Below are 12,922 nucleotides of genomic sequence, written 5' to 3'. Positions count from 1 at the left end.
CCGATTGCTCTACACACTTGGTAACAAAGGTAGCCAACTTTTACGTTAAAGCGTCGCGTTCCAAAAGGTCGTAAGTGCTTGGAGTAGAGGCTGCGCGTGCGACGTTTTGGACCGGGCTGTAAAATATGGATCGTGGTCACGCAGCGTGGCGGAGGTTGACAGGTGCCAATCTTGTACGTGCGCCTGCGTTTGACGGGGGCTGGGGATACACCGGGGCTTGGAAAAATTGTAGCTATACCAGAATGAGGCTGGACGTTACAGGATAATTTATGATCTATGAGACTAAAGTTCGGTTTTTCATGACCTGCGAGCTTCAGCTCTAAGGGCCACTTGCACCATCCAGGGTTCGCCACTAACTCGGAGTTAACCGTTCAATACGTAATTAAAGTATCTAAAATTCTAAACCAATATTCTTTTAGGGTTCCGTACCCAAAGGGTAAAAACGGGACCCTAATATTAGCCTATTACTAAGACTCCTCTGTCCGTCTGTCCGTCTGTCCGTCTATCCGTCACCAGGCTGTATCTCATGAACCGTGATAGCTAGACAGTTAAAATTTTCACAAATGATGTATTTCTGTTGCCGCTGTAACAACAAATACTAGAAAGTACGGAACCCTCGGTGGACGTGTCCGACCCGCACTTGTCCGGTTTTTATTTTGTCAGTTATTTCTATAATTACTGCCTCATTCCAATACTAGCCACACTTTAACAAAGATTTTCGAAATAGTTTTGGAAGATACATAGTTGGGAGATTTTGGACTGTAGTGATTTGGTTTTTAGTGATAAGACCGCCTGTTGTTTTCCCCTAGCTTATGTTTCTGTTTTCTTTTATTGAGGTGTGCAATAAAAACTACATATTAGTATTGTATTGTATTGCACAGTTGGGTAGTTTTATGGTACTTGATTGCAAATAAAGATCTCTCTCCCCATATCTAAAAACCTTGTCCTAAGTTAAGTGTACCGCCAGCCCAACAAATGAGTTCACGCGTCGCGAACCTGCAGTGATTGCGGGATGCGGCCCATTACGGCCCCCACGCATCCTTCCCTCCATACCTAGCAAGCTTTCCATCGTCCCTTCGGGCAACATACTATGGCTAACCAAGATGAGCCAGCAATGAATGCGAAGTGCGGTGTTTTAAGGGCCATATAGGTACCATTTTCATTGCCATACCACTGCCACTGCTTAAATCATTTCTTGGACTGGCAAAGTGATGTATAATTGAAGAATCTAATGTCAAAATATGAAGTTTTTCTATGTGGTACCGTCTAAACTAAACTAATGGGTCACTATCAAGCACTGTTACACGCTTTAATGAAAAAGTATAGAGGCATCAATCAATCAATCAATCAACACATCTCAAAAATTATAATACAAATGAAATTAAAAATACACAACACCCTAAATTAAATAACAAAATCACACATTAAAAAATAAAATATAGTAAAATATACAAATCTCAAAAATAAACAACCATTAAAAATCAAAAATACAAATGTCAATAAAATCATTTCATGTTAAACTTACTACAAAATTCTTTTACCGTGAAAAATGCCTGGTCAATCAAAAACGCTTTCAACTTTTTAACAAATAGCTCGTAAGAAGCCGCCTCTTTTATTTCACGGCTCAGGCTGTTGTAAATTTTTATGCCAACAATCCCCAACGAGCTTAGCTCGACTTTCGTCTAAATTACGTTAGGTTAGGACAATGGTTAGGTTAGGTTAGCAACTCTTAAATTCTTGGGTAAGAAAAAAGTTGATAAAAAATTACGACTTTAAAACGTTATTGCGAGGAAATTGTATTTCGGTAACTATACTTGACTATAAAACGATTACTTAGAATAGGAACCCGATTCCGTTTTAACAACTTGTTACGGTTTTGATCTTATTTTGATACGTACTTGTAGATAGGTCTCGAAAAAGTTGATTGGTGTGCAATGAAGTGAAAGTCGTGCGTGAGATGCGCGCCCAAGTCAATCGTCGGGATATCAAAACCATAACAAATTTTTGAATTAGAATCAACCTCTAGAAATCATCATCCGTTATTTTAAAAACGATTTTAGTATTGCCAATACAAATGATAATCACCTAATTATCAATTAACTGGCATAATGCAATCATTATTGTATTTTGGCTATTGTTCAAATTGCACCGAACCTGATCACAATTGGTCCAATCAATACAAAACAAAACGCTTTTTATCCTTATTTTCTATCTCGATAGGTCCATAATTGCATCGCAAGTGTCCACGCATCAATAAACCATCAAACGTGTTTACCGACATTGTAATTAGGAAGTATTAATTGTATTTGTGCACCCGGTTTGGAATAGTCAAATTAGCTGAAGCATTTCATTTATATCCCGTTTGATTTGAGCGAGTAAGAATTGGGTTTTTTGTGTAATAGGCATCGGACTGTCGTGATTTCCGAGTTACATATTACAAATAGGAGGAATGTTTTCATTAATTGAGAATTTTTTATATCGCGCGATAATATCAAGATAATATAGCAAATAGCAATTATAGAAGTTGAGTCATCGTACCAAAATGCGATTAAGTTGGTATAACCTCGCAGGCAAGGCCTTAATTAGGTATATGTAAAATTAAACGTTCCAAAGTAAGTATGATAACGTTTTATGCAACACCTACTCTTTTTGACTAAGTAAATGATTTATTTCCGCTACCCGAAGGTTGTCTGGAAGAGGGCTCTTCAGCGATAAGACCGCCTGTTGTCTACCTCTATCCTTAATCAATTGTTTTCTGTAAGCTGTATCTTTTACTGAGGTGTGCCAATAAAGAGTATTCTATCTATCTATGATTTCTTTTGTATAAAACACCTCATGACCTCAATAGGAAATATTACCTAAGATGAAAAAAACAATACAGTCATGTACAGTCAGTATCGTTTATTACAGTCTATCAGTATAGATATTTTCATTGCTCTTAAAGGATAACTCACGCTAGACCGGGCCGGGCGCGGGCCGAGGCGTCCGACATGTGATTTTCTATGACGGCTGATCGGTGATCAAGTGGTGTTTTCCATAGAAAACGAAGCGCCGGAAGCTCCGGTCCGGCCCCGGCCCGGTCTAGCGTGAGTCATACTTTAGGTATTGACAAGAAAACTTGTAACCAGTTGAATAGGTTTAATCTCAATATTTTACAAATTTTTGAGACCATCATAAACAATCCTTTTGTCCAAAACGTCCACAGTTAATTTGTTTCATGAATTTTCGAAGCATAATAAATTAACTTGTCAACGGACTCATGTACATCCGCACATAGGTAATTTGGCAATTTTTGACTACAATGGTAAATGGAAAGCTCAATTACACAGGAAATAGCAAAATTTGACTCCATGACAGGGCTATGATATTCATGTGATATGATAATCAGGGGCCGATTCGACTTGTTAAAATGACAGTTAGTGATATGACGACCATAGTCACTTAAGTAATGTGACGGCGTCATCTGCTCTCAGATTCGAAAAACATTAAAGCAATTAATGTTTATTTATTTACTTATTATTATTTATTTATAAACTTTATTGCACAAAATATATACAACAATGTACAAATGGCGGACTTAAAACCAAATGGCCAAAACAATGCATTCTCTAGTCAACCATAGGGCCAAACAGAGATACCTACAATTGGTGCAGAGAGAGACATATATTGAATGCGTATATGTTTATAATAAGTATTGTTATGCAAATGCGTATGTGTATTTGTTTCAATGCGTTGGAATATTAAATGATATTTGGGTCCTGACATCAGATTAGTGATGTCACGAGATGTCAAAGCGTAATGTGGAAATGTGCTTCAATGTGTCATCGGGACATCGCATTGTTATATGAAAATGTCACGATTCACGAATAACAATAGTTAGGTAATGATAAATGTGCCCAAATTTAATCTAATGTTTTATTATATGCACATGGTTTATCGTATTTGGGAGCTAGACAATAGATTCTTTTTTTAATTTTAAATAGTCGAGTCGGTAGGACCATATAGTATGCGCTAGGCGCCTAATTTGTGCTCTGTTCATGTTTGATAAAGAGTTTTAGAGACCTTAATTTGAATGTATAATTTCTCAGTATCTCATTAATGTAAAAACATACTTTGCTTTATGAAAACAGTGACTGAAATCACATTTTGCTCAGAGTCAAATAGAAACCCAAAAATAAATAAATATTTGTGCAGTATCTTACACAGATCGATCTATTTCACCCTTAAACAAAACATAGCTTTGTACTAAATATCTATAAGGGTACCTACCTACTAGGCGAAAATATACGTCCTTAAATAGATAAATAATTAGACACTTAAATATATACAAAACCTTCAGAACCCAAAAACAGGTAGATTCATGAAAAAAAAAACAGTTAAATGCCCTTATCCTCAAACTCACTACTCACTACCCCACCGACTAGACAAAAATTGGATGAGCGATATATGATGACCATATGGAGCGGCCTTGGCCTGGGTCAGGTGGAGAGTAGGAGTGGACTGTATATATTTAAATGATAAAAATCATGGAAAAATAGAGATTTATTCTAAGAAGCACGTTACATGTTGAAGGCTAGAATTGAAGAGTATGACATGACAAAAACTATGAGGCAAAAATTGAATAAATATTTAATAGACTAGAGATAAAGTAAAATGGACTTGGAATGGCAAATTGTATAAATAATACTTAGAAGTAGAGATCTTTACTTCGTAGTTTTGAGTTTTACTTTCTATGCTAAAATCTTACATGTTGTCTATTGTCAGTATTTCTGTTTTCAATTATTTTTACCCGCATACTTATTAATGTGATTCGTGAAGGCCGGGGGGACGGACTGAAAATCAGCGCTGAGCGGTGATATTGTAATGAAATGGCTGACGCAGTTTATGTTGAGCCCGTTCCTTTGGGTTACCTATCGCATCTCCGAAAACTTTAGAGATTTAAAGCTTTTTGAACCTCGAAATTTTCATTTGACGAACGCGTTTATTCTAAAAACCGCTGATTTTTTAGAGGAGTTACCGATCTAACCTAACCTAACCCAATGGCTCTTAAATTTTTTTCGTTTTTTGAAAAATCGCGTTCGTTCGGTCAAATGAAAATTCGGCAAATGAAAAAGCGGGCAAACATATTTCGAAGTTGCGACATGTTACCGGTTTCCTAATATTATTCTTAATGATAATGCCATGAATGACTTCGTTCATAGCTCGACTTGTGTTCCATGTTTTTGTTAACATTTCGCGACACCTGTATTTTAACAGATGCGCGTGACGTTTTGTTTTTGTTTGACAGTTATTTCGATTGTAAGGACCTACGAGCTCATATTTCTTATAGATTGTTTCATGTTTTCATTATGTTTTGATGTTTTATTCAAGTCACATCACACCCATAAAATTTAATTTTATAGTTTGATACTTATACGTGATCAATCAGTACAGCTCTGAAGTATATTCGTAGGTATGTACTATGTACATGTACAGATATAACAAATACATAGTAACAACAATAACAGAATGGCCTTTACAATTTTCTCTTTTCGAGTCGCTTATAATACTACTAGCAATGAATGGGATCCAGTAATGTCACAGTTGAATGAGGCAGCCAAAGAGGGTCTTTTGTGAACAAGTGCAGTAAGGAAGGGATGGTGTGACTTAGATTTTAACAGGGACGAGAATGGAGTTTCTCTGCGACAAACTCACACAATAAAATGCTCTAGTAAAGGTGACATGGAGCGCACCTGCAGTTGTTAATCCTGTTATGATATTACTACTGCGGTCTTGACGCGGGCGCTGCTGTCACGGGAGCTGTCAATTGAAATTATGTTGTGATGCTTGTAGCCGCATTAGAACGTTCAATCCGTCAACGATTGCTGATTTCATACGCTTATTTTGCCATTACAATATTATCCAGTTGTGTTCTTAGATAACGTTTAACATTATCCAGAAAAAAATACTACACGGCGACTCCTCATATCCCTGTCCTATTACCATAACCCTAAAGTTTAGGATTTAAATGCCATTAAAAGCGTAATCGGACAATAAAAGAACACGTGCGTTCTCACAAGACCAAACTAGGAGGGTCAACGCACTCTCAAAAACAATATGGCCTATATTCTATGCTCTATGGTTTTCTTATTAGATTGCTTGATTGAATTTGAAGAAATTTCGGTTTTGTTTCAATGCAGCTGCAGGATGTTTCGTAATGATCGGTCATTCTTCCGATTGTGAGGGTAGGGCCAGTGGAGTATGAATCCTTTTATTGCAGTGGTTGTTGAAGCGTAAAGAGATTAGATTCATATTTACGATTTTTTTCAAAGAAAAGTCACTGGAAGGATTAGTACAGCCAGTACGACAGATAATTATTACTCGTACCGTACACATGTCGGAATTTACCTTTCGACGTCGCCGTAGACCGATAGACGATAGATAAAAAATAGTCATTATAGGGGCATTCCACAAAAATATCTACTTTGTTGGGGACGTGACGCGCATGGCAGCTTAATAACCTGCAGAAATTTGTATTATATACCGTTGAAAATCGTCGTTGGTAATCGTAGGTTATCAACCGTAATCATGCCAAATATAAGTGTATAGGCCAATTACATTAGATCCAAAGATAGCGTTTTAAGGAATTAATTCCCAGCAAGCTGGAACGTGTTTTAATACTTTCATTTGGTCCTAAATGCGTGTAATAAAAATTGTTTATTTCAGATCATTGATCCACAACGTGTAAGCATAAAAATCTTAAAAACTATGTTAATAACTTAATAAAATATTAACAAAATAACAAAAAAGTAAGAGCTAGGTATTTAAAAAAAACCCGGCCAAGTGCGATTCGGACTCGCGCAGCGCGGGTTCCGTACTTTTCAGTATTTGTTGTTATAGCGGCAACAGTAATACATCATCTGTGAAAATTGTAACTGTCTAGCTATCACGGTTCATGAGATACAGCCTGGTGACAGACAGACAGACGGACAGATGGACAGACGGACAGACGGATAGGGTCCCGTTTTTACCCTTTGGGTACGGAACCCTAAAAACTAAGAGCTGGGTATTAGCAATTAGTTAGACGTGGCCTCTACGAGACCAGGAGCGCAGGAGTTTAGACTAGAGGTAGGTATATTATCTGCGCTTCCCTATGGTTGTATGTTAAAAATATATCTAACCGTATGTAAAAACGGCACACACACACTTTAAGCTAAGTGAGCTTAAAGTGTGAGAAAGTAACCTTTTTAATACTTCAAATGCATTAAGACAGCATTTGAAAGTGCTTAAAATTTTTGTGTCGTATCACTTTATTTACCAGACGTCTGACGCTACGCGACCATCTAGTCAAGTTAATTCGTTTTGTTGTTGCGTATCTATGAGTCCTTAAATCAAAGGGCCGAAGGGCCTCCGATGCCGAGCACGTTTATAGCCTGAGGTCCTTCCCTGCCTCGGTTCGTTGAACCAGGTCCTTTATTTATAGGTAGATGTACACATTAAAATATATGAACTACCTATTATTAGTAGGCAAGTTCTTAAATACATTTTTATCAGAAATTGTTGAAATAAAACCATACCTAAAGTAAAGTACCTAATGGGTTGCAGTTTTACTTTATTTGAAAATAAATTCCCGGTTCTCGCCATACAAACTCAGTACCGGGAGCAAACCCTAATACGTATTGACCTATTGTACCTATTCAGGATTCCAGGATATATTTTCAAATATTTTGAGCAGTTTTCGTTTTCTGCCTTTCTTACCTTAACTCAGAAACATTTAATTTGCTTGATAAATAATAATATACCAATAGGTAAATACCCATAGTTACCTATATAATAGCACATTTTTGCAAGAAAGAATTGAGAATAGGTCTTTCTGCTTTACCTAATGATGACAGAAAATCAATATAACTACGTAAAAAAACGCACGTTTAGTTTAAAAAAAGTGCAAATATCTCGTTTAAAACCCTGGTTCTTCATGCCACTTTTCCTTCCTCGTTAATGTTTACTTTTATACACATCAATACTTTACAACATGTTTCTTCTACGTACTTAATATTTATATCGGCCATTTTGATACAAAAAAAAGTTTTCCTACCATTGAAGCTGGCATTCTGTAATATTTTTTACGCCATGGTTGAATAGGCAGCGTGCAGCGGTGGTCGGATGAGATTTGATACAATCTCGGGGCACTGACCCATTTAGGATGCGAGGATGCTTGGGGTAGGTCGTGGTGGGAGTAAGGAAGGAGTATTTTGAGAATACATATGTTTATGTAAGGGAACTGAGTATGTATAATGGTGGTCGGGTGAGATTCGATAACTGTATCGAATCAGTGCCCCGAGACTGCTCGGGGCACTGACCCATTTAGGATGCTTGGGGTAGGTCGTGGTGGAAAGGAGTAAGGAACGATATACCTAACGTATTTTGAGATGAGAATATATCACATATGAAAAAGAACTCATTCACAGGATTATTGACCGAGCGTTAGCGAAGGAGTCCGTTTCAGCTTGCTTTCGTATATCCGGATGTTCTTCTCTGCAGGTCGCATTTCTTAACTTAACCGATTCTCGTGAAATTTTGTAAGCAGGTTCGGTAGTTGGATAGAATTTTTCTGTCGTTTAATTTTTTTAGCTTATCGTGAGGTCTACGGCTTACAGAGCCACGTATATAAGTAGTTTATTGATTCTCTATTGATTAAAATTAAAAGCAGGCAACGAGAACATATTTTTCGTCTTATGGTTGAAACTACCTATACATTTTTCTAATCTCCATAATTCTTAAAGTGCCAATTTATTTTGTTTGTGCAAGCCTTGCGTTTCTGTATTTTTAATGATTTCCTCCCGTATCCTGACCCCGTCAAACTGATAAGGGTGCAATGACCTTTGCCTTTTCATGTTATTGTTTGCTTATCATATTGTTTGCGCAGACCCAATGGCAAATACTTAATTAGTGAAACGAAATACGTGTCTAATTATTTCATTCATTATTAACTAGCTTCTACGCAGGTTAAATGGTAGCTCGCTCATAACATACAAAAGTTATTATAATTACTAATAACACAGAACAGATAACCATTGTTTATATTTCGGAGGAGGATATATCTTTTTAAGACTTTCATTAATTATTATACAAGTTTCAAGAAGTACGTGTAGGTATGTAGAAGGTTTTTACATGCATTTTTTTTCATTTTATTTGTGATAAACTCTTGCGGGCTTACAGGTGACTGTGTACAAACAATGTCAATTTAATAAATAAATTAGATAACACAATTAAGTGTGTAAAATTAAATTAAATTGACAGGGCTAAGCTGCCGGTGGTCAGGACCGCAGAGAGAGGAACCGCCGGACTATCCGCGCTGTGTTCAGTTCAGGACTGCCGCATTCTGTATGTGACCCGTGAGCCAGCCACATAGCCAGTCTCTCAAGGTGTTGGTCGAGACTCTTTGCTACGAGACGGTTCGCTGAAATGACTATCGGGACAATGATCGTTGAATCAAAATCCCAAATGGCGGTTATCTCGTATCACTAGTTATTATTAAAGGTAAACTAGTGACTAGATTCCAGTTAGTTTTGATTCAATTAATAAATTTTCCGCTGCATAGTCACCGTGTGCCTATCAAACCGTCGACATGACACATATCATCTATTCCTGCAGTCCATTATCATATAGGCACTAATTCAGTCCGTCTGTCGGTCACGCTGCCCGCGCGACAACAATGCTTTCGCAAGCCTTGTCTGACGACAGACAGACGCACTGATTGAATGTCAGAATGTGCATTTTTAAGGTTTGTCTAATTGTGTATTTTTATTCAGTCCTCGATTGAATTAAGTATTTTGGCGGTTGAGTTTTTAACAAAATTAACAAAACGTCATATGAAGAAGAAGGACTTATATCTGTAACTGTTGGTACCTTTTTATTTCAGCTATACATTATCAAAGAAAGATATACCTATCTCCGTAATAGATGGATACAGTTTAAGGAAAAAACGTGCCTCACGAATCACGAAAATTTGATTCTCGATCAGATGGCGCCACTACCTTTGGCCTACTCTCGTATAGAGGGCGTTGACGGTTTCGTTTGTTATTTTATTTAACAATTTGAACGCATATCAGTAAAAGAACATGGGTCAAAATAATATAAAAATAATAAATGCTAATAAAAAAAACATTTATCCATATTTAAATACATTTTATCGTATTTTTATAAATCTTCATTTTTAGTTTTAAAGTGCAGTAAATTTACTGTGATTACAAAATTTACTATGACAGTACCGCTCTATCCTATTATATCCCCTTTGACATTATCAGCGTTCATGTTTGTATGTATATATGTATGTGAGTTTCTTTATTTACATATACTATTTATGCTCCCGAATCGTTGTGGGCTATCGTAAATTTGTGTTAGAGGTTACAAGTGTTACAACACTTACAGCACACCCATATATGTTATTCCACCGTAATATGATACAATTTATTCTGCTATTTTTTTACATTCTGATTTATCAACAGCAGTGTCCCCAGTTTTTCATACAAATTTTGGGTGTAGTAGATAGTAGTAGTAGTAAAACACTTTATTGTACAAAAAGAAACATAAAACATAAAAACACACATCATTTGTACAAAGGCGAACTAAAAAAAACTAACCGTACTTGTTAGTATTTGTTGTTATAGCGGCAACAGAAATACATCATCTGTGAAATTTTCAACTGTCTAGCTATTACGGTTCATGAGATACAGTCTGGTGACAGACAGACAGACGGATGTGAAAATGCGTCAGAAAACTGTCAATTTTTAGTGTTCCGTGCAAAACTTTGTTTTGACAAACGGAACACTTATGGGATCACTTCGGTTTTGCAAATCAGTTAAATGCGTTTTTCTCAGAGACCGTTTGACATAGATACCTAAAATTTTAAACAGTTATTTCCTTTTTAAATCGATAGTGTTAGTAATTTTGAGTAGAAATAACCCAAGAGTTGATGGTTTTTCGAAAAAAGTAAATGGTACACTTTTTTCTGAAAACGCTCATTAACTATTTATTACACTTCTTATCGTGTGTATTTCGAATTCGCCACTGCATATCGTAAGATTTTATTATATCTCTACATAAGCATTATTTTGTAAATATTAAAATAATCCATCCAAAAATAACAACACAGACACTGTACCTAATTATAGTCTGAATTTGTAGACCGAGATAGACATCTCACGATTCTTAAATTTGGGAGTAGCGGGTGGAAAATTGCTAGACCCAGGCCCCAGGCAGACTGACTTGCCATTCTTGCCAATGACCTTAGCAATTTGATATGCCTGTGCCCATGTTTGGGACGATATCAAGTCAGAAAACAAAATTAGATTTGCTATCATAAATATATTAAAAAGGCTATACTTATACATATTTTTCACCTCAGCAGCTCGAACAAGCCTACTTTCGTCACTCCCTGGAGTGAGGAAAGTGCGACTTTGGTGCGGTGCGGTGCGGTGCGGTGCGGTACGGTGCGGTGCGGTGCGGTACGGTGCGGTACGGTGCGGTACGGTGCGGTACGGTACGGTACGGTGCGGTACGGTACGATACGGTGCGGTACGGTACGGTACGGACGGTGCGGTCTCGTCTCGTATCGTATCGTATTGTATCGTATCGTATCGTATCGTATCTTATCGTACCGTACATATTATAATACTTTTTTTTCTGTTTATTCTGTGTAATTCGAAATACATTTTAACCTTTAATATGTTCTCACTACTGAGGTGAAAAATTATGTGTGCAACACGAGAGCAAAGTTATTTTACATCTCGTGTTTTTGAGTCTCTCGCTACGCTCAAGATTCTACCTTAGAATCACTCGCTTCGCTCGTGATTCAATTATAGATTGTTTCGCTTTCTCGGGACTCAAAATAAACACTCGCAAGAAAAATCGGGCATGTTCGCCGACGCGCATGTGGATGGTTTCCACGCGACGCTGCGCAAGCGCTGCGCCGCGACGCTCCGAAGGGTGCGCGACAGCCGCCACAGTCTCCTGACCGTCGTGGCAGGGAGATGGGACAGTGCACTTATTAGGCACTGGACCTCCCAACATCTTAGTTTAGGTACTAACATAGTAATTTAAGTATAATTGTAACTAACAAAATATGGATTGTACTATCGTCCGAATTAAATGATTTTTTTTTTTTTTTTTTAAACCAACTTTCCTCTCTTGTTGCACAAATAACTATTGATTATACTTTATGTTGTGATAATGACTGACTGCTGGCATGAAACAACCAGGATCCGAAAAAGTCTCCATATATTTTTATTTATTTCTAAGTTCTATTCGTAACCTACAGGTTTTTATTTTTACCTGTAATTTTTTTTTGGTTACAGAAAATTTTAATCTGCCATAGACTTTTTTATTTTTCAACTTCCCTTAAAAGTGTACCCACCAACCCGTTAAGGAAATAGCTGACTGGTAGAGAATGCCTTGATGCATTAAGTCCGCCATTTTTAATGTGCAATAGAGATTAAATAAATAAATAAAATCACAACTTTTGGTTTTGTTGTAGTCGGATAAAATTATGGAGAACTCGTACTTATGTATAATGGTATCACAAATTCTACAACAAGGGAATAAAGCTATCAATTTTTACCAGAGGCAAGTTTTTATTTTTAGACAAGTCGAGGATCAAAATGGACATTTATGCTCTGCTTTTCACTTCGATTGTGAGTAAAATATGCATACAAAAATATTCAATATTTTCGGTTATTTTACCGTATTTATTCAAGACTAAAGAAAATTGTACTCGGGCCGGTCGAGGGCGCGGGGTATTACGCTGGTCGGAAAGTTGGAAGTCGGGCCAATACATGTACGGACAGCACGAGCGGCTGAGTGACATCAGTTAGATGTCATGTCAGTGTACATTCCAATTTGGCTGAATGAGTCTGTTGCGATAAACGTCTCTTTGATAAGAATG

At 37.0% G+C, this 12,922-nt stretch overlaps 1 protein-coding gene across 1 annotated transcript in view; it reads left to right on the top strand.

The window, feature by feature from the left end:
- The first annotated feature begins 9,733 nt into the window (after window positions 1-9,733).
- The window catches only part of LOC134747288 (uncharacterized), a 51,417-nt gene continuing 48,228 nt past the window's right edge, over window positions 9,734-12,922 (top strand). The window contains exon 1 of the mRNA XM_063681911.1: window positions 9,734-9,763. Within this exon, the coding sequence (XP_063537981.1) occupies window positions 9,749-9,763 (15 nt within the window). The 5' untranslated portion in view covers window positions 9,734-9,748. The remainder of the gene's footprint in view (window positions 9,764-12,922) is intronic.

Source organism: Cydia strobilella, chromosome 14 (genome assembly GCF_947568885.1).
Source record: "Cydia strobilella chromosome 14, ilCydStro3.1, whole genome shotgun sequence".
Lineage (NCBI taxonomy): Eukaryota > Metazoa > Arthropoda > Insecta > Lepidoptera > Tortricidae > Cydia > Cydia strobilella.
This window is presented reverse-complemented; position numbering and strand designations above follow the sequence as displayed.